The sequence below is a fragment of the Typopeltis vanoorti genome, chromosome 1, assembly GCF_054136105.1.
Source record: "Typopeltis vanoorti isolate ZY-2024b chromosome 1, IOZ_Tvanoo_1.0, whole genome shotgun sequence".
Classification (NCBI taxonomy): domain Eukaryota; kingdom Metazoa; phylum Arthropoda; class Arachnida; order Uropygi; family Thelyphonidae; genus Typopeltis; species Typopeltis vanoorti.
In genome coordinates, this window is record NC_143549.1 from 114,109,083 (window position 1) to 114,136,815 (window position 27,733).

The 27,733-nt window shown below is 34.3% G+C and overlaps 1 protein-coding gene across 1 annotated transcript in view; it reads right to left on the bottom strand.

Moving 5' to 3' along the window:
- The window catches only part of Coq8 (ubiquinone biosynthesis protein COQ8, mitochondrial), a 210,537-nt gene that overhangs the window by 94,380 nt on the left and 88,424 nt on the right, over positions 1 to 27,733 (bottom strand). Inside the window, exons 5-7 of the mRNA XM_090398930.1 lie at positions 26,974 to 27,174; positions 15,179 to 15,264; positions 6,623 to 6,763 (exon numbers count right to left, since the gene is read on the bottom strand). Of these exons, the coding sequence (XP_090255056.1) occupies positions 6,623 to 6,763; positions 15,179 to 15,264; positions 26,974 to 27,174 (428 nt within the window). The remainder of the gene's footprint in view (positions 1 to 6,622; positions 6,764 to 15,178; positions 15,265 to 26,973; positions 27,175 to 27,733) is intronic.

A 27,733-nucleotide genomic window follows, 5' to 3' on the forward strand; every position in this document is an offset into this window, starting at 1 on the left:
TCAGGTCCTCTATTATTTTGTCTATCCATCTAATTCTGGGCCGTCCTTTGGATCTTTTACCTTCCATTGTTGTATTCAGGGCTTTAGATGGTAGTCTTTCTGTTCCCATTCTGGTCACATGGCCAAACTATCGCAGTCTTCTTTCTTGGATTTTGTCTATTATTGATATTTCTTGTTTTAGTCATTTCCTTATGTCTTCGTTTCTTAGTCGATCCAGCAGAGATACTCCAAGTAATCTTCTTAGCCAACCCATTTCAGTGACTAATAATTTTTTCTCTTCAGCCTTTTTGAGATTCCAGCATTCACTTCCATAGAGGAGTATTGTTTCATAGATTCTTACTTTTGTTATTCTTGTTTGATGTCTCTTGACTTCCATATTTTATTAAGTTGTCCAAAAGTTTGAGATGCTTTGATTTGTCTTTTATATCTTTTATAATTTCCAGCATTCACTTCCACAGAGGAGTATTGGGAGGACCATTGTTTCATAGATTTTTACTTTTGTTACTTGTTTGATGTCTCTTGACTTCCATATTTTATTAAGTTGTCCAAAAGTTTGAGATGATTGACTGATTTGTCTGTTTATATTTTTTATAATTTCACCATTGTATTCAATAACTCTTCCAAGGTAGGTGGAAGTTTTCTACCTACTCTAGATTCTTACTATCAATTTCAATTTTCAGATTGGTGCTTCTTTTTCCTATTTGCATAATTTTGTTTTGTCTATATTTATGTTTAATCCAGATTTTATACACTCCTTTATTTTAACAGAAATTCGCTGTAGATTTTCTTCTGTGCTTGCAAGTAATGCAATGTCATCTGCAAATTTTAAATTTGTCACATTTTCCCCATATATTTTGATTCCAGAGTCTTCATTGTTTAAGACCTTATTGGTTGCTTCTTCCAGTGTAAGATTGAACAGGTCTGGTGACAGATTGCATCCCTGTCTTACTCTCTCTGTGTGGAACCAGTTGGTTAAGGTGTCCTCCGTTCGTACTGCACTTTCAGATTTCTCATACAGATTCTTTATTATTCTTATGGTTTTGTTGGGAATTCCAAATTCTTCCATAGTTTTCCACAGTTCTCTTCTATGGATTGAATCAAATGCCTGACGAAAGTCTATGAAATTTATGTAGCAACTTTGGTTGTACTCTAGTGTCTTTTCTCTTAGCTGTCTTAAGGTGAATAGTTGATCAATTGTGCTTTGCCCTGGTTTGAAACCGGCTTGTTCTTCTCCTAGTGCCTGTTCTATATATGGCTTAATTTGTTTTTGGAGTATTTTCGTAAAAACCTTACTTGCAATACTGAGGAGGCTAATGCTTCTGTAATTATTGCATTCTATCTCCTTTTTTGTATATAGAAGTTATGACTGATTTAATCCAATCAGTAGGCATTGCTTCGTTTTTGTAGATCCTTTCAAATAATGTTTTTAATGGTTCCAAAAGGTTGTTCCTTTCCTGCTTTTAAGAATTCTGCATGTATTTGATCAATGAGAGGTGCTTTCCTAGTTTTGAGTTTTTCTATGCTGTGCGCTATTATTTCTTTGGTAAAGATATTTATTTCCTCTTCCATTTCAGTGGCTAGAATCGTAATATCCTGGGAGCTGTTTTTATTATATAAATCTTTGAAGTATTCTTCCCATCTTGCCATTCTTTTTGTCTTACTTTCAATTAATTGTCCCTCTTTGTTTTTGATCATTATAATTTTTGTTGTCCGTGCCTTACTAATTTGGTCTATATGTTTATATAATCCATGAAGGTTGTTTTTTTTTGATAGCTTTTCTGCCATTTTGCATTTTTCTTCTAACCAGTTATTCTAGTCTCTTTTAACTAGTTTTCTGATTTCTCTGGTTAATCTATTATATTCATTTCTGTTATAATTCTGTTTCAGAGTTTCATGCTTTTCCTTTGATCGCTTAACCTTTTTACTTCGAGATCCAATCCTTTTTACTTTCTCTTTCTGTGTAACCTATTGTTTTTTTCTGCCGAATTTAATATTATTTTCTTTAATTTGCACCAATGTTCTTCGATGTTTATATTCTGTTTTGGTAGTTTCTTCAGGTTTTTATCTAGTTCTAGTTGATATTTTCTTAGAATATTGTTGTCTTGTAGTTTTTTTACATTCAGTCTCCTTTTGACTCTAAAAGTACTTCCAGATTTTAACTTTATTCTTAGGTTTGCTAATACTAGCTTATGGTCTGATCCACAATCTGCAGTTTAGGATACTTGATTTCCATCTTTGGTTTACAATAATATAGTCTATCATATTCTTGGTTTGTCTGTCTGGTGATATCCATGTACATTTTCTTTGGGGTTTTGGATGTTTAAAGAGTGTGTTGGTTATCGTTAGTCTATTATTTGAGCAGAGGTTTAGCAGTCTTTCGCCACGTTCATTGCTTTCTCCATACCGGAACTTTCCGATTATTCTTGGCCAGGTATCCTAGTCTTTGCCTACTTTGAGTTTAAGTCCCCCATTACAATTAGGCGATCTTGACTTGATGTCTGCTGTACTGCTTTTTGCAAATCTATATAGAACTCCTCAATGTCTTCTTCTGATGATGATGATGTCGAAGTTGGTGAGTATACTTGAATAATATTAGTGATCCGATCGATGTTTTTAAATCTTGCTTTAATTATCCTAGGTGAGATAGGATTGTAGAACAATAGAGAGTTTTGAGCCTTTGGTTTTAATATAAGTGCTACTCCTTCTTGGTGTTTGTTGTCCTCCCTGTCTGAAGTTAAGATTTTGTACTGTCCGTGGAGAAATTCTCCTTTTCTGGTCCATCTGATTTCACAGAGTCCAATCACTTCACATCGGTAGTTGTCTAATTCGTGTAGTAGTATTTCCACTGGTATCCAACAGGTATTTGCCATTATTATTAGCTTTACTCTTTTCTCCAAATTTTCCCAAAATATTTTTGTATATCTGTCTGACAATCATTTCCTACTCTGCTATTTAGATCACCAACAAGGACCAACTTTTCATTTTTCATTATGTCAGTTGCTTTCTTTAAAACCCTCATAAAATTCCTCCACTCTACCTTAGTATAATCTTCTGTGGGACCATAGTTACAAATAAGTCTCAATGTCCAGTTCCCCCATTCTGATATTTGCCAACATCACTCTACTTCATATTGCCCACTATTCAAGAAGATTAGCTTCGTATTTAGTGTTGAATACTATAGCTACTCCTTCTTTTCCTTGATTATCATTGCCTGAATATAACATTTTGTATTTATTGCTCAGAAAGATCTCACCAGTTTTTGTCTTTTTTGTTTCAGTCACCCCTATTATGTCAATCTGGTACTTATCTAATTCCTTAGCTAGCTCCATTTCTTCGCCATTCAGGCTTCTTATGTTGATAGTACCAATCTTGAACTCTGGTGATGTTGAGTTGGGGTGTGTGTGTGTTTTAGGATTTGTTCCAGTAGCTGACTTTTCACTGTTCGCCCTGGTTTCCTGGCAAAAACAATAGCCCCCCCCCCCCTTGTTAACCGGGCGATGCCCTAGCTGGTATGAAATTATGTCATGTTGTACCATCATTTTATATTGTGGTTAAAGCCAATAAGAATACAATTTGGTCAGCTAAATCCCAAATTGCCAGCCCATCCTCGTTCGTTCAGTATCCAGGTAGATACCTAACAGGATGCACCATGAGAAGGTGAGGATTGGACATTAAGGTCAGAAGCCCTAGTCGGCTCTCTGCATTCCTTTAAAGGCTATGTCTAGGTCTCCTCTCAGTTATACAGCTTTGACCCATAACTCAGAATATTTAATTAATCAAATATTTAAAAATAACAAAGATATTTAATTCATTAAATATTTTTCTTATCTTTATGTTACAAACTGTAAAAAAAATCAAAAATGAATAACTTCCAACATTTAAGCTTTTCTACATGTTTATTAACAACTCATCAGATGGCACCAAGCATGAAATATTCATGGGCAAATAATTTAACTGTTGCATTTCTGAGTTTATGCTGTAATTTTAATTATTATTAACATCCGAACACCATAAAGTCAGACATTCATCGAGAATTCTCTAATTCAAATATATCAGAAATAAAATGATAAGTAATATCAATAGAATAAAATTAATACTTCATATAGTATTATTATTATTTTCTAGGCATCTCCAGTGAGTCAATAAATCTTTGGGGGAGTCCACACTCCTCTCACAACACTTATACCTCTCCTTGAATTTATTCCCTGACAAAGCACTTACAACTGCCTCTGCCAAGTCATTCAACAGCCTGAAAGCAAAGAATCTAGTTTTAATGTCTTTGCTTATCACATTCTTACACAATATCCATGAGTGACATCTTTCTCAATCCTGCTATGCGGTGAAGAATGAAGAAAATAAAAAATAAAAGTGTTCATTGTCAATCCTATAAAACACCTTTTAATGTTTCCTCGTTTTGGCCTATCGAATTGTCTAACCTTCAAACTATTCAATCCATGGACAAGCTTCAATCTTGGTTACCTGCTTCTCAATTTTCTACACTTCCTCATCCCTATGGAATCAGAGTGACCAGAAATGGCCTCATTAAAGCCTTATAAAAGGATATAATTACCACATCCCTCCTTGTCAGTGTATTCTTCAAAAATCATTTGACCTAATGGGCACTTTTACAATATGTAAAGCTTCTCAGCTTCAACTCCCTGTCCATAACCCCCCTTCCCACTTTAGATGGTTTATTCTTCTTCTTCCTGCTGTCATTTCAATATTACAGTTCTCCAGGGCTTAATTCACAACATATTCGATAAAGCAGTTAAATAACAGTGGTGATAATTTGCACCCATCTTACTTCATATGCCATTGAAAAGGGAGTGCTATAATTTCCTTTTATTTCAACCGTTATTTCAGAAGATGAGCAGAGAGATTCAAACAGTTGTATTATTTTGCTATCTACTTCATAATGTTGCAGAATTTTTCAAAGGACATCATGCCAAATAGAAGTAAAGGATTTCTGTAGATCAATAAAATTATGGCATATTACTTTATTATGTTCTATGTATTTTTCGTCAATGATATGGAGTGTAAATATATGGTCAATTGTACTTCTGATCTTTCTAAATCCAACCTGGTGGTCTGAAAAATTGGATTCCATTTTTGTTTCAATACATGAGAGTAAGATTTCCAAAAATATTTTGCGTGGATGATTGATGAGGCTAACTGTATTATTATTGCACTTTTTGCTGTTTCCTTTTTTTTTTTTTTGGAATAGGAATTACAATAACTTTTGGCCTGATCTCAGTGTTCCACACCTGCTGGCAAATTTTGTGAAGTGCACTAACAATAGGTTCTCCCCCCCCCCCCCTTTAAGGAGTTCTGATGGGATATTGTCAATTCCTACTGTTTTTCATTTTTATGATCATAAGATGGCACTATTTTCAAAGCTTAAAATGTTACATGTCAAAAGTCACACAGTCATCATGCCACAGCAGAGTTAAGCAATATGAGCCTCTTGAGAAATTACAATCCCAATTAAAATGCTTGGGAAGGGAGATCCAGTTCTTAAGAGACATGCAGGAATGGTTGAAAAGTTGTATGTTACCCCACTATATGCTACACTTTTGAAAACATCTATTCCTGAGATCAAGAAAAAATACTTTCATTTATTAAATTCATTACACCAAACAATAATATAATCATTAATTATTATGCCTCCAAGGAGTTTGAGGACTCATTGCAGAAGGGTACATTACACCACACAACCCAACCTCGTACACTGCTTAATCATCCATGTACATCATATCATATCCATCATTTACATGCTATACCATCTATCAAGTACTAAGAGTATTTTTGCTTGTATACAGGATGAAATTCTGACTTTCTAGGAGGAAAACATCTTACCACTTTCATATGAGACTAGCTAATACACCTTCACTTGGAAAAGCCCATATAAGGAATCCTCTTATCATGATCCTCCATGTACATCATATTATATCCATCATTTACATGCTATACCATCTATCAAGTACTAAGAGTATTTTTGCCTGTATACAGGATGAAATCCTGACTTTCTAGGAGGAAAACATCTTACCACTTTCAAATGAGACTAGCTAATACACCTTCACTTGGAAAAGCCCATATAAGGAATCCTCTTATCATGATGAGAATTAAACTGTGGTCTTTTCCAATCAAAGAACAATATACTGTTGTTGTTTGATTGGAAAAGGGAAACCCATGCATTATATGTTCACATGAACCCTGATTCAGATGGTGCAAATAAATAAAAATAAAAAAAGCTGTGTTACTACATAAGTACTGTGACATTTTGATTTTTTTTTTTTTTAAATGGAGACACAGGAGAAGAATCTTAAATAGCTATTTTGTCTTAATATTATACAAAGTGAGTGCACAATATAAATCATGTTACTGCATTTAACTCTCTCTCTCTCTACATGTAATGTGCTAACACATAAGAAAATTCACAAAATTCAGCAAGCACTTATACAGAATTTTTTTTCACCTCCAAAAGAAGTTTTCAAAACATTCATTTACACATAATACCATTGCATATATAATATTTCATTAGAGGTCAAAACAATCTGAATAGTTAACACATAGCTTTTATTTTTTTTTAACCAACTAAATTTATAATGAATATTACACAAACCTGAATTTTCAGAGCAACTTCAGTATCATCACAAAGGATACCATAATGTACTTGGCCAATCGAGGCAGCTGCAAATGGTTTTGATTCAAACTTTTTAAAATGGTCTTTCCAATTCTCTCCCAGTTCTGTTTTAAGAACTTTCTGGGATAAAAAGATATATAGTTTATTATTTTCATTGATCTGGATTAATGCACAATTTTATTAACAAGTACATAAACAGTAAAAATATACATAAACAGTTTACATAAACAATTAAAATATCAAAATAATAATATTCCTTTAAATATTCTACAGTAATATTATTTAATATTACTTTATTTATTAAATAAAGTAATATGAAATTAGTAAATTTAGTCATTGCATTAGAACACTAAAATACCATATATTTAATAGTTTTCTCACTTATATCTTAGTGATTATAAAGGGAGAGAAGAAGACTATATATTTAATAAGTGAAGCTCAATAATTTGTTCATGCTCTTACTTAGCTATTTGGACCTTTAGGAATGATCAAGTAGTAATATCACACTAATGTAAATATGCAGCAAAACTCCATTACATAGTTAGGGAAAACTGGATCAATATGAAATCATTAAATTCAGTCTTCTCTTATGCAAAAATGGAACATTTCTTCAATGTTTTTATAAGATATTTTTGTGGAGGAGGGAGAAGAAGGGAGAAGGTTGTCGGTTTGGTATGACAGTAAAGCAATTAAGGATATGAGGTAAATGTATTGTCTATAGAAACTGCGTGTATTCTTCTAGCCAATTTGCCTATTGCAAAGCAATAAAAACCGAACTTTATGGGTGTGGGGTGATAGGCAGCAGAGCTAGTAACATCAGGCTAGTCTGCTCTCATAATAATGGTCTTCATCTACCTTGCTTCTGATCTCTTCTCTGGGAAAAAAACCTAAACATCTATATTAGACTACAGTGCTCAGGTGAAAATGAAAACAATAATGCCACAAATCTTATTCTTGCTATTACCTACCAAAAACACATCCCAAAATTCTCTTCCTCAAACATAAGTAAATACCCATACTTCAAATCTTACCCTCCTCTCTCTCTTAAAAATAGTCTGTCATTCATGACCAACTGCATAATGTTCACAAGCATGCAAAATATCCATGAGTTATAAAACAAATAAACCTACTCATGCTAGGGTGAGGTTATAGCACACTATGATCTAACATACCATCAGGAAAATACAGAACCTGAAACAAAAGCAATTCAAATACAACCACAAAATAGATTTTTTCTTATACATTAAATGAATACAACATAACTCTGTAAATAAACAGTTTTAGAAATGTGAAGTATTGAAGTTTTCTTGTCTGGCACATATATAGCAAGACAGCTGTTATTATGGTGGTTATTATTCATGTTTTTTTTTTTTTTTTTTTGCCAATGCTAACAATACCAAATTAAGGCAAAGTAAACTATGAATTTAATATTGATATAGATCAATATTAAATTCATATTCAATATTATAGATTCAATAGATCAACTGATATTTTGCCAGATTAAATCCTACATCCTTGAAACACCACTCATCAAGGATGCAGGTTTGATAAATTACTTTTAAAGTAATTTGAGTTAGATACAGGGAATGGATACAAAGTGATACTGATACTGCTGGACTTTGCAAAATATTTCATAGGATACCACACAAAACCCTATTACACAAATTGGAGAAAATGGGAATGATACGATGCTGGTGAGGTGAATATGAGGGTGGCTGACAGGCAGATACCAAAGAGTAATATATAAAGGAGTAGAATCCAGGAAAGACAGGTGATTAGTAGGATACTGAAAGGCTCTGTTTAAGGATTGCTGCTATTTCTAGATTAATGATAAGGGAATGATCTGAAGGAAAAGAACTCTATTGTTTGCTGATGCATAATTGGATAGACTAATAGTAAACAAAGGCAATTCTGAGATCCTGCAGAATGATTTAAACAGACAGACATTGTGTACAAAGGATAATGGATGCTACTTTAATGAAGAAAGGTCAAAGTTACACTTTGCAATGAACAGATTACAAGCTATGTACCACACTAATGGAAATGAATTCTGCAAAAATTGAGGCGGTTAAGGACTTGGGTGTGATGGTGGATAGAAAGCTGAAGTCCAGAGAGTACTGCAAAAGTGGCCAAAGGATTATTTGGTTAAACACACAACAGAACAAGCAGAGATAAGAACATTATTATCCCTTTTTATAATGCTTTAATACAGCCATACCTAGATTATTTTGCACAGAGATCAAGGTCACTGGGATTTTTCAGAAGTGGTGGAGAGGATCCAAAGGTGAGTGATCAAGTGGGTTAAGTGGTCTGTGGCACCCAATGAAAATAGATTCAGGTTTTTTGGTTTGCAGAAGTTGGTTGATAGGCAAAAAATAGGGGATATGATAAAAATGTATAAGTTACTAAAAGGAGTTTACAGGATTGATGCAGAGGAAATCTTTCTGTATATTACAATAATACATATTAACAATTCAAACTTGCAACGGAAAAGCTATAATGAGTGTTTCAACATATCTCAAAAGCACTTATCCTCTTCCTATCAGACTTCTTTATATTTCAAGTATCTACTGAAAAAAAAAAAAAAACCAGCTATATCCACAATCCTCAGCTTTGTTCATGTAGATGGAACTCTCTTTCTAGACTTCAGGTCTCTGACTATTGTTCCAGCCATTCCAAATCTTCTACCAATGTCTTCTGAACAGCAATTATTCACACTGATAATGGATCCCAGGTACTGAAATTTTGCTGACTTCAATTATTCTTCCTTAATGTACACTTGTTTCTCAGGAATTTTCCTGTTTATATTTCCTTCAAGAACCATAATATTTGTCTTGCTAGAGTTAAGTCCTGTTCTACATGATTGCATCAACTCCATCAAGGATTCATCCAAGTTTTTCCTAGTCATTACAGAGGAGTACTCATCAGCATATCTCAGATTGCTAACCTATCTGCCACCTATTATCCAATTCTTGTTTTCAGCTCATTCAGTGCTACATGCATTATTGTCCTCAGCACAGATACTCAATAACTCAAATAATCGTTTTCTTCTTCCTATCATGGATATAAGACAAAGTGGCCTGTTCCAAACTTGGATTAATCTAGAATGAACTACCTTAAAAATCTATACAAAATTTATTCAAGAAATTATAAATGAATCTGATAAAGGAATTTGAGATCCAAAAGATCATGCATTAAAAACAAATCATAAATAACATAAACACAATGACAGGCAAGAAAAGAAGAATAGAACATATTAAAGACAAACAAGGCAATAAGAATAAACAATAATAAAAAGAAAATAGAAAGATGGGTATGATGCTGTTGTGTTATGTTCCATCGAGTTTTTCGACTTCTGGTGATTCTATGAACATATACTCTCTATTCAGATCTGTCCCTGGCCATATCTTTCAGAATTTCCAGGTGCATTCCAGTTGCTTCTTTAACTCCATCCACCCATCTAATTCTTGGTCTTCCTCTTCTTCTACTTCAATCAACTTTAGCAAGCATCACCATCATCTTCCCCAGACTGTCATTTGCTCATATAATATGTCCAAAGTATGACAATTTTTGCTTGATGATCATAGCTTTGAGGAAGCAATCTGGCTTTATTCGGTCTATCACTTATTTGTTTGCTTTGCAGTCCATGGTATTCCCAGTAAGCATCTCCAAACTCATAATTCAAATGCATCTATCCTCATTCTTTCACTCTTTCTCAGGGTCCAACTTTCACATCCATACAGCACCACATAATCGTGAACAACATTGCTTTCACGATTCTGACTGTTGTTGCGAGGCTAATATCTTTATCTTTATAAAGATCTTGCTTAAATTTGTCATTGCTTTCTTTCCGAGTAATAATCTTCTTCTAACTTCTTCAGTACAATACCCATCTTTATCAATTCGGGATCCTAGGAGCACAAAATTGTTAACTACTTCCATTTTCTCCCCATCTACTTCAAAATCATTAAGTTTACATTGTCATAACTTTTGTCTTTTTGAGGTAAGTTTAAGGCCATATTTAGCACTTTCTTCTTTAACTTTCATAATAAGTTCTTCCAAATCTTCTTTGCATTCTGCTAGCAAGGTGGCATCATCTGCATACCTGAAATTATTAATATTTCTTACACCAATTTGAATTCCAACTGAAGACTCCTCCAGCCCTGCCATTCTTAAAACATATTCGCTGTACAAGTTAAACAGGTATGGAAATAAAATACATCCTTGTCGCCAATTTACCTATTGTGAAATATTCAGTTTCTCCAAGATCTGTTCGGACAGTAGCTTCTTGTTCATAATAAAGATTCATCAGAAGGATAATGAAATGCTCTGGTACTCCCATTGTTCTTAACACATTCCACAGTTTCACATGACCTACAGAGTCAAAAGCCTTACTATGGTCAAGGAAACAAAGGTAGACATTCCTTTGATATTCTTGTGCTCTTTCTATTATCCATCTCACATTAGCAATCTGATCTCTTGTTCCTCTGCCTTTTCGAAATCCTGCCTGTTCATCTCGCATTTCTCTCTTCATGAATAATCTTAAGTAAGACTTTACTTGCATGAGAAATCAGTGCTATAGTTCTGTAATTTTTGCACTCTCTTGCATCGCCCTTCTCAATAAAGGTATATAAACTGATTTTTTCCCCATTCCTTAGGCCATGTAGTTGTGATCCAAATTCGACATAGAGCTGTTAAAATATTAACTGACTCTTCTCCTAAGTCTTGGAGCAGCTCAAATAGGTATTCCATCCCCTCCTGGTGCTTTCTTACTGGATAGCTGTTGCAGTGCCCACATCACTTCACTCTCCAGTGGAACTGGCTCCTGTGTATAATCCTGCTCTTCAAATTTCTCGGTAATTTTTGAGTCCTTTTTGTAAAGGGCTTCTGTATACTCTTTCCATCTTTCTTTGATGTCTGCAGCTTCTGTAAGATATCCTTTGTGTTTACTTTACAAAATTGTCACCTTGGCACTAAACTTCCCTGTCAGTTCCCTGATCTTTTTGAAAAGATCTCTTGCTTTTCCTTTCCTGTTTTGGTCTTCTATTTGTTGCATTCCTGATTAAAGTATTTTTCTTTGTCTCTTCTGGCTTGTCATTGAAACTCTGCATTCAAATGCTGCACTTCCTAAAAATTTCCTGTGGACTTCATTTTCCTCCTTTCCTGAGCAGTTTTGATGGCATCTTCTGACAGCCATTTAAACTTCTTTTTCTTACAAACTGTTGGAATATTCTTCTTTGCTTCTGTTTTAATTATATCTTTAATCTCTTCCCATAGTTCATCTGGTTCTCTTTCACACAAATTGAGTGTGATGAATCTGTTCTGTATACTAATATTGTATTCAGCTGGTATGTTTCCAAAATCATATCTCATCGACATTTGTGATGTTTTCAGTTTCTGTAATTTCACATGTATCTTAGCCACTAATAATTCATGGTCTGTTCCACAGTCTGCACCTGGAAAAGTCTTGATAGACTGAATTGCACTTCTCCATCGTCTTTGTTCAAGTATATAGTCAATTTGATTTCTGTTAGCAACAAACAAAGAATTCTCTGCACAAAACTCTCTCTTCCCTGCAGTATTACGAATACCTAAACCAAAATGATTTGTTATTCCTTGTTCCTCAGTTTCTCCCACTTTTGCATTCCAATCTCCGATAAGTAGCCATAAATCTTGCTTTGGTGTTGCATCTATCACTTCTTGCAACTTGTCATAAAATTCTATGTCTTCTTCTGGTGCCTCTGTGCATAAACCTGTATGATGGTCATATTTATTGGCTATCCACTGACTCTGAGAGAAATGATTCTGTCACTCACTGGATTATAGCCTAATACATACCTAGCCATCTTTTTCCTGAGTAAGAAAGATACTCCATTTTTACGACTTGTCTCATGTCCTGAGTAATACACCATATAGCATCTCTGAATGAAAATGGCCCATTCCTATCCATCTAAGTTCGCTTATTTCCAATATATCCAGCTTCTTGCATTCCATCTTTATTATTTCCAGCTTGGTTCATACTTCTAACATTCCAAGTTCCAATGTTGTGGTTTCATGTGCAACAGGGAGCATCCTTTTTCCAACCAGCATGGGTAGGATACTTCAAAGTTATTTTATATTTAAAACAACCAACAGAAAATTAATAAAAACTGTTACATAGAATATAACACTCCAATTTTTATGTGCTTTATAGTTACACAGAACATTTGATAATATAAAATTTTAAGATATTTTAAATATAACAATGAAAAGAAAAATGAACACATACATAGAAAAGCTAATTAAAGATATGTATATAGTATATAGATAAATGTGTTATATGGTGCTGCAAAATTAAACAAAAGAAACTGAAATGAAAAAAAAAAAAAAAAAAAAAAAAAAAGAATATGACAAGGTGATATTCCATTGCTGTTAAATATTTTAATGAATGAAATAATACCAGAACTAAAAGCTAAGAAATTAAATTGGAATAAAAATTGGTAATAATATAGTAAATTTGATTGGCTAAACAGATGCTGTAGTAATGGTAGAAGATTACAAAAAGAAGTATTTCATGGTGTTGGTAAAGGTGTCAAAGCTAGATAACCAGGAAGAGACCTCCATGTTGTAGATTTTTATTGACTAATCCCTTACTATTATTGTTGAAAATTGTCTTCGTTTTCTGCTGGGGAAAGCGAATTAAAAATCATGTGTTAATCTCAAGCTGAGCACTTCATGTTTTGCTGAGTTACATACAATATGTAATGCTTTTTTATGTAAAAAATTAATTTTTATAGTAATGGCCACTTAGAGCGCATTTGTAATATGATTTAAAATGAAATTAGTGAATTAATTGATGGGGAAATAGATTTAAATGAGGAGAAACTGGTACAATTAATAGATGACGTCGAAATGAGGAAAGTTCTGTTGAAGATTCTGATTGCAATGAATCCGTTAAAGAATTTAGTTTAAAGAAATTAGAAGGATTGAACTTGACAAGAAAGTTATTTTATGCATAATGATCTCTCAAAGGAGCGCTCCAAAGCCACTTAGAGCGCATTTGCAATATGATTTAAAATGAAATTAGCAAATTAATTGATGGGGAAATAGATTTAAATGAGGAGAAACTGGTACAATTAATAGATGACGTCGAAATGAGGAAAGTTCTGTTGAAGATTCTGATTGCAATGAATCTGTTAAAGAATTTAGTTTAAAGAAATTAGCAGGATTGAACTTGACAAGAAAGTTATTTTATGCATAATGATCTCTCAAAGGAGCGCTCCAGAAAATTCAAGAGACAAGTGGATATTTGTTTAGCCCCATATTATGAACTTAATAAAATCGCAGCATAGTGGTAAGCAAGGTCTTATTACTGACTTCTTGATCACTAAACCAGCCGAAGTATGCAATGAGAATTATGCAAATGATGTTCAAGAGATTTCAAGTGATGACGACGTCCGGCCACTCATAAATAAAGAACATCTACGGAATGTCAGTTTTGAAGACAGTGATGATGATTAAATTATGCACTTTATTTTATTTTGCCTAAAGCATTTTATGCATTATAAGCAATAAAGTTTACGTACAATTTATATTTTTATAAGTTTACACTATGTATTTTGTTTCATAGTTTATATGTTTTCTTAACTTACATGAATTACCTGAATTAAATAAAAATATATTTTTGTTGGATATGTCATTGTTTATATAATCTTTAAAAAAAAAAAAAACAATTTCGGAACCTAACTCTACTTTTCCTATGTGATCTGAGTCTCGCATAACACAATTCATATAACGTGGCATTTCTATGGGACCTAACATCTGCATTATATGAAGGTTACCTGTATATTGTTAATTTTCAATAAATCATAACTGTGCATAATCTGTGTTTTGTAATCTAACTTAACAATGGTTTTTTACAAAGCAAAATAAAGAAATAAAAATTCAAGTTAAAATGCATACATATATTCAATTACTATTTTTAACCTATAAAATATATACTAGCAATCAACCATATCTGCTATATGAATTGTTTAATCCTCGATCCAAGGATTAAACAAATGTAAGCAAACAAAGTGTGCACTTGAAGTACCTTTGTGCTTAAGGCTACTTTTATATAGAAGATAATAAAATTTCATGATATTTTCAAATTAAAGTTAGAAGGTCAAAAGACTGGAATGGTTGATAGGATACTGAACACTGTGTAACTCACTCACTGAAATTTGAAAAGAAATAAACAGATACTGTGCAACATCTATATCCTAGCATTCATCTATCCACATTTCAGAGAATGCAATATTCTATAACATAAGGAATTACTGCATTCTGTAAAATGTTTCTGCATGCTAAGTTTCTGAGTAATATACATCCAATATATCACTATAAAACAGACAGATATATATCTCATTAATAGAGAAAGGCATTTTATGAAATTTACGAAACAAGTGAAAAGAAATTGTTAAGAATTGTAAACAAAAAGAAAAATTGTGAAAAGCTATTCAATATTTCTCTTATAATTTTTATTCATTTAGAAGGGACTTTTACTGATGCACTTACTTCCATCTGCCAGGTTGGCATGAAGTCTGCTGACTGCCGAACCCGTTCAAACACACTCTGAAGTTGGGGATTGATCATTGTGTTATCTGAAAACAAAGAAACAAGTAAACAAAATATGAAATGTTTTTGCAAAAACAAAATATTATTTTTCTCTGATTTTAACTGATGTTAGTTCATAATATGAACTAACATCAGTATTTAAAAAAATAGCAAATTTTTGTGTGTACTAAATGCGCTCATGCAATGAACACATACACACACACGTGCCAAGAAATTAAATTCTTGGTTTCATCCTTTATCCAAGTGTAAGCAAACTAAGTTTGCATGTGAAGTAACTTCGCAAGTGGGCTACTTATATAGAGGCTAACGACGTCACATTAATTGCCTTAGTGTCCCATAATGCAAGGCACACATCCTTACAGACATGTATAATGCATAGCATTATACATGTCCATATCCAGACCAGTTTCAACTTTTATTGAGATCTTATCAGTGGGAGCCAGATCCAGAAAAGATACCAAGGTTGAAGTAATGCAGAAGTGACCATGAAGTGCAAATAAGAAAAAGGTGATCATTATGGGTGATTTTAATTATGGCAATATAGACTGGGATGATGAGATAGCAACTGGAAGTAAAGAAAATGAGTTTCTTGAGTTTTTGAGGGATAACTGCTGCAGACAGCATGTAACAGAGAGCACATGAGGATTGAGAGTTTAGGATTTGATCATCTCATCAGAGGATGTAATTGTAAAAGAGATGTAAAATGACCCTCCTGTTGGTGAGAGTGATCATGAAGTGATTACCTTGGTGGTTGCCAGTAGTGCTAGGACCTCTGTGAGAAAAGGGTATATGTAGAATGACAAGGGTGGTAATTATGCAGGTGTAGCATGGAATGAGGAGGTAGCTGGTAAGTGTGAAATGGATGAATGAAGAAAGTAAGCATGCGATACAGAGAAAAAGAGTATCATGGAGGCAGCATAAGAGAAGTGGTAATAACCAATTCCATGAGGATTACAAAATCACTTGTTAGACCCTTCCTAATGTCATTAATGTATAGCTTAAACAACAATGGCCCAAGGTCTGAACCTTAAGGTACACCACTGGTCACCTTAAATCTGGCAGATTCACCCACTGTACTGTATACCACTTTTTGATATCTGTCGGTCAACCATCCACTGATATCCAAGTCAAGAGTTTATATTCCAATCCCATATTTTCCAGTTTATACAACAGCTTTTCGTGTGGTATCCTATCAGATGCCTTTGCAAAATCTAACATTATCATAGTGTACCCAGTACTTTTATCCAACTTGGCTGAAAATTGTTATAAAATATGAGCAAATTGCTAAAACATGACTTTCCTTTAGTAAACCCATGCTGCTCCTTGCAGAATATAGCTTGTTTGTCTACCCATTTCTGTATACAAGTTCTCACCAACTTCTCTAAACTCTTCACCAGCAATCCAGAGATACTGATAGGTCAGTAATTAGATACATTAGTTTTTGCACAATCCTTGTACAATGGAACTATCATACATTCTTTCCACTCCTGTGGTATCATTCCTGAGCTGAGACTCAAGTTACAAAAAAATGGGAAAGGCCCAGCCAATTTGGTTAATCATTTCTTTGGCAAACATGCAGATATTCCATCTGTCCCTACTGACAAATTCTTATCTGGATTATGCAACAGTCTTCAACCTCATTTTCATACATCTCTAACTTTTCATCCAATGCTGTAGTAGTAGCACTGTGCACCATGTTACATACACCTGGTTTATATATCGTAGCAAAGTGAGTACTCATTAAATGAACAACCTCATTAGCTTCTGATATTAGAGTACAATATGCATTCAATACAATTATTCTTCCACATTTGTCCTTTCTTTTGCTTGCAGTATAATGATAAAATTCTTTTGGATTGCCTTTAGCTTGCATAGCCAATTTCTTTTATACTCTGATTTAGCTTTCTGCACAACAGCCATTACTAATCTGGCCTGAGCTTTATATATTTACTGTTACACAAATTAGAACAAATAGGGGATGGACACAATGCTGGTTAAGTATATAAGAGGGCGGCTGCTAGACAGATATCAAAAACTGGCATATGGAGGGGCAGAATCAAGGCAAAAACGGGTGACTAGTGGTGTGCCACAAGATTCAGTGCTGGGACCATTGCTGTTTAATTTGTACATAAATGATATAGCAAATAACCTGAAAGGAAATATTCAATCGTTTGCTGATGATGCAAAATTAGGTAGAGTAATAGTTAATTAAGTCGATGTGGAGAGCTCAGGAAGATTTAAATAGGCTGTCAGTATGGGCAAAAGTTAATCGGTGTCAAGTTTAATGTTGAGAAATGTAAAGTTATGCATTTTGAGATAAATAGATTACAAGCTGTATATCACATTGATGGCACTGTACTCCAGAAAACAGATGAAGCTAGAAATTTAGGGGTGGTAGACAGAGAGTTAAAGTTTAGAGGACATATTGCTAAGGTTGCTAAATTAGCCCATAAGATTACTTGGCTATTGAAGAACACATTAACAAGTAGAGATAAGGAAGTTGTAATTCCTCTTTATAAGGCCTTGATATGCCCACATCTGGATTACTGTGCTCAAGTCTGGTCCCCTGGGTTTGATGAGGAAGCGGTGGAGAGGATTCAGAGGAAAGCAACCAAGATGGTATATGGCCTGTGGAATGTTCCTTATGAGGATAGATTGAAGGTGTGTGAATTGCAGAAGTTGGTTGATAGGAGAAAAAGAGAGGATATGATAGAAACATTTAAGTTGCTTAAATGGTTTTATAGGATAGATGCAGTGGAAATATTTCAGCATTTGGCTAGAGGGACCAGAACGAGTGGTGATCCCTGTAAGTTGAATACATGTGTGTGTGTTCAGTAGGGATGTGAGGATAAGATTTTTTGCTTGGAGAGAGAGTGGTGAATGAGTGGAATGGGTTGCCAGAGTCAGTTGTGAGTGTATTTCTGTTAATGGGTTCAAGAAGAGGTATGACAGATTGTGTGGATAGTTTGGGTCTTCCACGATGAGTCTTTGGACTCCATGGAGGTGCCTGAACACTAATAATAATCACGTTAATTGGAAGGCAGTTTCAAGTGGAGTGATGTGGACAAACTTCAAAATGGAGAAATGGACAATAAAACTCATTTGTGCCTATGGTTGCGCAGAAGGTCCTTCTGAGGAAGAGGAGGAAGAATTTCACGAGTCCCTAGAGTGGGCAGCTGACATAAAGAAAAGTGATCCTTGTTGTAAATCCAAATGGCAGAGTAGGAAATGAATCCCACCACACACACATATAGGAACATTTGGAGAAAAGGACGAAGCTAATAATAATGGTAAGTATTTGCTGGATTTCTGCTCATGACATGACTAGTCATTACTAACACCACGTTCAAACATAATCTGTAAACAGACAACAGATTAAGCAAAGCATGCGGTGGAAAGCCAGTTGAATAAATTTATATGGAATAAGAGAAATATTAGCCAAAATATTAAACTAGTAGTATACAAGATGGTGTTCAAGCCAATTTTAAGTTATCAATCTAAGAGTTGGGTTAGAAATAAAACACTTCATCAAAGACAGTGCAGATATGAGAGTTCTTAGAAATATTAGAGGCTTGAACAAATAACAGAATCATATTAAAAATGAAGACATCAGAAAGGAACTTGACATTGTTTGCATTCAATAATGTGTGGGCAGGGCTAATCTAAAGTGGTATGGTCACTTAAACAGAATGGGAAAGGAAAGTTTAGCAAAACAGGTGTTGATGGCAGGAAAAAGACTGAGAGGAAGACCAATGTCTAGGTAGATTGATTCGGTCAAAAGTGCCTTAGAAAAACAAAATGTTGTTGTTGTTTTGTTCTTCGAAGAGTCTTAGATATTTCCATGTGCTCCTTGAACTGCTTTGGCTATGTTGATGATTTTGTTCATATAGAGTCGTTGTTCAGGATTAGGGTCTATAGCTTGCAAGGCTGCTGTAATTGCTGGACAGGTAAAAATGTGAGTGGGTGTCAGTTCAGTATTAGGACAGTTATTGCAGTTTCTGTATGTTCTCTTATCATCCGTATTGATCTTCATTCCTCTAAAATGTCCTGTTCGGAGTCTTGCTATCATGGTGGAGGTCTTTCTGTCAACATTTCGGGAATTTGGTGGTATATCCCTGATTTTAGTGGAATTAGTTTAGATTTTGTTAGTGCATTAGTCAGCAAGAGTTATCATGTCAGTTTTTTGGTTGAGTTCTCTGACCTCTTTTGCTAATTTATCAACTGCCTCATTGCAATCAATGTCTACATGAGCAGGAATCCATTGTAAAATGCAACCTTTTCCCAAACACTTTAGTTGGGTTTAAGAGTTTATGGATGTCTTGTATGAGCTTGGTATTGCCATTTTTGATTGCCTCCATAGCTGATCTTGAGTCACTGTACATCATAATTCCCTCTGATTGTTGAGATGATAATAATTTTAAATAAGCTTTAAATGCTTTATTTATTGTATGGAGTTCGCTGGTAAAATTGGAAGCAATTCTCCTAGGCCCAACTTTTATTGAAAGTTTTTCACCTTTCGGGAGTAGAAGGAGAGCATCAGCACCTCCATTAATCATACTGGTGTCTGACGATCGGTCAGTATAACAAATAACTTGTTTGGAGGATGAAAGAAGGTCGATTGTATTTAGGCCTTTTTCTCTGAGTGTTTCCTTTGATTCTTTTTTTTTTGTTCAGGATTTGGTAAGGTTTAGATTTATGGAGGTATTTGAAGGTCTGTGAAGTCTGCATTTTTGATTCCAATGTTCATAAGTTTTTAGGGAGATATGATCGCTTTGGTAGCTTCTGATATTATTAATGAATTTTATTGTGGCAAATTTCCGTCTGTTCTCCAGCAGGTCAAGCCCACATTCCTGTTGGGCTCTGATGTGGTTAGTGGATGAGACTACACCGATGATAATCTTGGATGCTTTTGCTTGCACTTTGTCTAATTTTTCTTTTATTGATGAAGCCAAAGGTGACCGGATAGGTACTGCATATTCCATTATTGGCCTTATTAGTGTAGTGTAAGCAGTTTTGAGAATTTTTGGCTTTGAGCCCCAGTTTGTTCTGCAAAGCCTTTTCAATATATTTCATTTTCTGAGGGCCCTGTTGGAAGTGTCAGAGAGGTGTTGAGCAAAACGTAATTCCTCATCAAGCATAATACCAAGGTAATTTGGATTTGCAACTTTTTTAATCAACAACATGTTAATTATAAAATTAGCATGTTGTTGATTATACAATTAAGTTCATTTGACCATTTTTCTAATCCTCTCATGGATTTGTTTAGAATCTCTTCTGTTTCTTTAAGTTTATCACTAGTGTGCCAGATGGCTATATCGTCTGCATAGCAAGCTACTTTTGTGCCTTCTGTAAGGTAAGGATGAATGTTATTGACATATAAAAGGAATAGTAAGGGACTTAGTACTGAGCCCTAGGGAACATCAGCCCAGGTTCTCCACTCTGTAGATATTGCTGCATTGATTCTAACCTTGTTCTTTCTTCCTCTCATGACATCAGCGATCCAGATTAAAGCATATCTTCTAATTCCAATATCATGTACTATTTGTATTAATTTTTTTATCCAAACACGATCAAAAGCAGAAGTCATATCAAGGAATATGGCAGTTGTCTTTTTTGTTGGTTTTTCCTAAAATGAGTCTATTATTGTGTGGCAGAAGTAGAATAATTGAACAAAATGTTAGTTACAATAATACTGGAGGGCTGACAAGTAACAGACTAATTTGGAGAAAATTGTTGATAGGCAACTATAAATAACGTAAACTTAATCATGCAGTGCTGTAAGTAGTCAGAACATGACTGTAGGACACATATCAGGAAATTAATGATGATGATGATCATCATCATCATTAATGTCCTGTGTACCACTGAGTTATGGCCATATGGAATCAAGCAGAGGCTAACATGATGAAATACATGGTGGTATGTTGCTACAGACCTGGAGGTTCAGTTGCTGTGGATGGACAAAGAACTGCTCCACCAAATTACCCTGATGAGTACCAAATGAGTCCTTATTATGGATGACTTAAATTATCCAAATAATGATTGGGTAGCAGAGAAAACTAACAAGCATGAAGGAAAATTTATTGAAATATTGCTGATAACTTTTAAAGCAGCATGTGAAAGAAGCAATGCGAGGACAAAGAGTGATAGATTTGATCAGAGTGTCAGAAGTTGTTTCAGTTAACGATGTCACTGTTCTGCCACAGTTGGAAACAGTGATCATGCCTAACTAGCCTGGGAAATAGCCAGCTATATGGATGTTCAAATCTGGACAGGTTATATGTTAAACTACAAATCTGGAAATTATGACAAACTCAGGAGAATACTATCTTTGGTTCCATGGTATCAGTTGTTAATTGGGAAGCTTTGAAAAGATGCTTAAATGATGTAGCATCTGCATGTGTCCCTAGTATTCAAAGAACAATAAGATGGAAGTGAAATGAATTTATAATCTCATTAAACAAGAGACCATATGAAGAAGATGATGTTAAACGAATATCACAAGAATAAGAGTGAGAGGAGTTATGAAATATATAAGGCTTAGACTAGAAAAGTTTACTGAATGCAGATGGTACAGTGCTACTGCTATGTTGGATGAAGAGATGAAGGTGCATGAGGAGGTTCTAGAGCTGTTGCATAACATTGATAAGAATACAGCAATTAGGATGGATGGTTTGCTGTTTTAAGGATACTTGTGACATAAGACTGAATGATATATGCATGTAAACACAAGAAAGATATTTAATTAACCAAATATTTCGGTCTGGAAATAGCAGACCATCCTCAGTGGTATTCAAGAACAGTTTTAAAAAAATACAAGCTAGAATACTAACAATAGATCGTTAAAAACAGAACACGCCGTGTGATGTTATATCACTAAGTATTAAGTATAAAAATATTTGGTTAATTAAATATCTTTCTTGTGTTTACGTGCATATATCATTCAGGATGGATGGGATATCAGCATGTGTGATAAAGGAATGTTCAGCAGGGGTAGCTAGGCACTTGACATGTTTGTATAATTTGAGTCTCAGCTGAGGAAAGATCTCACAAGAATGGAAAGAATATATGATAATACCATTGCACAAGAGTGGTGCAAAGACTGATGTGTCTAACTATTGACTTCTTAGTATCTCTGGAGTAACTGTGAAGATTTTAGAGAAGTTGGTAAGAAACAGTGTGCATAAAAGGGTGGTTATTTCTGAGCAATTTTCTCATATTTTATGATAATGTTATAGCTGAGTTGGATAAATTGAATGGATACACTATGCTACTTTTGAACTTTGCTAAGGCATCTGACAGAATTCCACATGAAAGGCTGTTGCATAAACTAGTGAATATGGGATTGGAATATAAACTATTGGTCTGGATAATTAGGTGGCTGATGAACAGGTAAAGTGGTATATGAGAAATGTGAATCTGCCAGAATTTAAGATGACTAGTGGTGTGCCCCAGGGATCAGTCCTTGGAAATTGCTGTTTAATCTATACATTAAGGATATTGGAAAGGAGCTGACAGGAGATCTTCAGCTGTTTGCTGAATGCAAAGATAGGCAGGGCAATCAGAGATGCTACTGATACTTAGCATTTAGGGTGATTTGACTAGGCTGCAAACGATAATGACTGCTAATTCAATATTAGTAAGTGTCAAGTTATGGACTTTGGATTGACTCAATATCCAATAACATATATTAGTGAGATTATGTCTGGAGTAAATGATGAGTCCAGAAATCTTGGAGTTATGGTGGATAGAAAGTTGAAGTTCAAAGGTTACATAACAAAAAACTGTTTCTGCAAATACAACTCAGAGGATAACTCTGAGTTGTAATAGGTTTCACGGTATAATAAGAACACAGATGGTTAAGAAAGTAACTATTTATTAACTTAAAGCTAATATTTCGTACGTACTACGTAATACTTAGTACGTACGTAGTACGTACTACGGACTGACAGGAAGAAATGCGGACATCTGCCTCAGTGAGCACAAAAAATATATCCGACACTTTCGCTATGGTAAGTCAGGTCTGGCAGACCATGCTTTGGATACCCCTGCACACAGGATCAATTGGAAAGAAACAAAAGTAATGCACAGAAGCTTCTACAAGTCAGAGAGGTTGTTCCTGGAATCAACAGAAGCCTTAAAACATATTCCAAACCTTAACAAGTATGGCTGTATAAATCTACCAAAGATTTGGGAGACAGTCATCCTAAGACCAAATTAATATTTTTTAATTTATATTTTTTCAATTTGAATTTTTTTTTACTACTATTTCAAAACTTTGATTTTTTTTTTTTTTTTTTTTTTTTTTTTTTTTTTTTTTTTACCTAGATGGCACCATATTAGGACTTTAGTCTTGTGTTGCACGCTCCAATCACTTATACTAGCCCCCACTGTTACACCGGATTGTGGTTGTCTTACATTTGTAACAAACTTTGTGTTGTGTGCTCTGAAGATGCTGGATATAATACCAGCGAAATATTAGCTTTAAGTTAAATAGTTATTTTCTTAACCATCTGTGTTCTTATTATACTGTGAAACCTATTACAACATGTCTGATGAACACATAAGCCTATCCACGTGTATTGACATGTAAGGATAATGGAAGTCAGTTTGCCCCTTTACAAGGACTTGATATGGCTGCAGCTGGTGTGCAGATTTAGTCTTTGGGTTTCAAAGGGATAAATAAGTTGTGGAAAGGCTACAAGCAGGCCCACGTAGACCTTGGTCTTCCTCTTGGCATCAAACACTAACCTTTTTTTGCTAACCTTTCTTCACCCATTCTATTTAAGTAGCCATACCACCTTAAATTAGATCTGCTGACACATTCTTGAATGCTAACAATGTCAAGAAAGAATTTATTTTTAATATGATTTTGTAATTGATGCCATTGGTTCACTGCCTAATTTTTTTCACAATCCTCATATTTGTGGTCTCTAGTCTGATCAAGCGCTTTACTTCTAATCCAACTTTCAGATCCATAACTTAAAACTGGTTTGAGCACTGTTTTGTATACCACTAATTTGGCGTTTCGGCAAATTTCTCTTATTCAACATATATTTATTCAGCTGGCTATCCACCATACCAGCTTTGCTCATTCTTGGTCTATTTTCAGATTTAACTTGCCATCTTCACTAGAAACTGTGCCTAAATAACTGAAGTATTTCACTTGTTCTATAGGCTCTCCATTCAGAATGCAGTTGACGTGTTCACTGTTTTTGCTTGTTTTCATAGTTTTGGTCTTTTTATTGCTGATTTTCATGCCAAATTTCTTACAGCTGTTATTCAATTTAGTTAGAGAATACTGGAGACTTGCACTAGATGTATTTAGAAGTACAACATCATCTGCATAAAGCAAAGAGCTAAGTTTGATATCTCCAATTCTAATATCAGGCTTAATGCCACTTTCTTTCATAATATAATTCATATAGATAATGAGTAAGAGTAGAGATAATGTGCATTTATGTCTTGCCCCCCCCCTGATTTTACATCAAACCATCTTCCTGTATTTCCTTCAATTCTAATTGCTAAGTTATAACTTAAATGTAGACTATGTATTGCTGTATAATGTTCCATTCACTCCATATAATTGTAGTGTTTTGAAAAGCTTTTCTTTGGGCACCTTGTCAGGTGCCTTTTCCATATCTACAAAACTTAAGAACACATCTTTGTCATACTCCTATGATTTCTAAACTATTTGTTGTAAATTGAAAATCTGATCTTGGCAACCTCTATTTGGCCTGAACCCAGCTTGTTTTTCACCAAGTCTTCCATAATCTTTCTCAACCTCTTTTCAAGTACTTTGCATAAATCTTTCCTGGAACACTCAGTAGAGAAATTTCTCTGTATTAGCTTTATTCTTTTTTATTGATGAGAACTATTAGAGCTCTACTCCAATCATCTGAAATTTGAACTTCTGACAAGGCCCTCTGAATTATGCAGAGCAAGACTTTCATACCTCCATATTTAAGCATTTCTGGTGGATATCATCTACTTCATCTGTCCACATTTCAAGTTTTGGACAACTTTTTCTACCTTAAGTATTAATATGTACTTCTCTTTGTATTACTCTTGAAAATGTTCTAGTATAGTTTTATCGCTGCTTGTTTCAAATGACTATCTTTCAAAGTAATTACTCCAGAGATATAGGATATCCTTATCTTCAGTTTTCATATAATCTTTATCATTAATTGATTCCTTTTACATACTCTTTTCTCAATTTCTAAGCTTTCTCAATAGCTTCCAGAACATTTTGCTATCTTCGTGGTATTTATTTTCTATATTCTCACCAAAGTCTTCCCATGACTTTTGTTTAGCTACTTTTCTTCACATAGCTTAGCTCTCTTACATTATTCTGGGTATTCTTTAATTGCATCTTCAACTGATTTGCTAGAACTTTTGGTATGCTTTCTTCTTTTCCAGGACTGCTTCTTTAATTTCTTGTGTCCAGCATGGTGTTCTTATTTTTCTATCCATGCAGCCATCTTCACCACATGCCTTTATAGTTGAAACAATCAATGTTTTCTTCAGAGTTTGCCACCAAGATTGCAGGGTTTGTTTCTCGTTTTCAGAAACAAACCCTGCAATTAGTAAACTGTTGACTCAACTTATGTAGTTGAGTCAACAGTTTACCTGTATAAGTTGGTCAACTTTAATTTTTTTTTTAACTTTCTTGTTCTTTTCTTTTCAATGTAATAATCCATTTTTATCTTGCTTAATATTAAGTAATGGTCACTTTCAATTTGAAATCTGATGTACACTCTTGTATTTTGAACCAGCATCACTATCAACAATGACATAGTCAATGAGGCTTTTCTTATTTTTTGTGTCTTCTCTCCACATGAACTAGTGCACATCTTTATGTTGGGACATGGTGTTAGTAATGATTACTTTTGGGACATGGTATTAGTAATGATTACTTCATGTACTGAACAGAAATCCAGCAAATACTTATCATTATTATTAGCTTTGTCCTTCTCTCCAAATTTTCCCAAATGGTCCTATTCATTTCCTACTCTGCTGTTTAGATCTCCAACAAGGACCATGTTTTCCATTTTCTTTATGTCAGCTGTCCGCTGAAGTGAATTATGAAATTCTTCCACCTCTTCTTTAGGACCTTCTGTGCAGCCATAGGCACAAATAAGTTTCATTTCCATTTCTCCATTTTGAAGTTTTCTCACATCATTCTACTTGAAACTGCCTTCAAATGAGAAGTTTATCTTCATGTTTAGTGTTGAATGCTATCGTTACTTCTTGCTTTCCTTAATTCTTATTTTCTGAATATAACATCCTATGTTTATTATTTAATGAGACAGCTTTCCCATGTTCAGATAGAAAAACTGAACGATATGATTCAGGTGACTTGTTAATCAGCTAGTCTGTAATCTTGTGGCCTACTCTATCAAGGTACATGCCCACACAAAGAAAATTTACATCTGAAAATTATAAAAAGATCCATTAGAAAGGAATAACCGCGATATCAGACACCTGAAATAATGTAAATAGGAAACACAGATATTGTCTTTGTAATGTGTCTCCTGTGATGAGTCTTTTGACTCCAGGAGTACCTATATAAATAATAATAATAATAACAACAACATTTCAATAAAATCACCCTCATGTTATGTTAAAAGGCATATGTATCAAAATTTCTAAAAATTTTATGGATTATGAGACGGGAACAAAATTTTTCACTAAAAGAGCAATTTAATAAATAAAATCATTGATTACACATTTACCTTGAATACTTAACATCTGTCCAATTTTAAGGGCAGCTCCTCTCACTCGACATAAGGTGTCTACTATTCTTCTCACATTAGCTTCTGTCAGAAATGGATTGTGCTCAAAGAGAGAAGGTTCTTCTTTCTTTTCAGAACTCAATCCAAGGGTTCTCTTTGTAATTTCGGCCAAAGCTCCAAAACCCAATCCTGCTGCAAGTCCTGAAAAACCAAAAAATCCCCCAAAAAAGAGTCAGGAATTTCTGATAATTTGATTTTCATCCATATATTCAGTGAAATGTGCTATGACGTAAAATGCTAACTTAATAGAAAATAGCCTGACTTCTTATTTCTAACCAAGCTAAGACAAATGCTAAGTGAACTTTTGGGAACTGGTGTATGACATCTCATTATAAATCCATAAAAAAGAATATGGATGATGGAACTTAGTGGTTAGAGGTTTGTTTAACTTTAGTTGTTAAGAGAATCTCATAAATATCTTAAATGACAAGTTTTTTTTTATGAAATATATGGGTGTAGAGAAATAACTGTTTGTATTACTTTCATTCAAAATAAGGATGTATGACCAATTTTAATTAACTATATTATCCTTGCAAACATGAAGAGTGAATATGAAATGTACCGCTGTCATCAGAAAAACTAGGATCCTAGGACACTCCTATATTGATAGGGAAATTTGAAAGGAAGCTGTCCAACATATGCAGGATGATCAGAGGAAACTGGATTCTGAATTAAAAAGGATAGAAAGCCATAAGTTGTA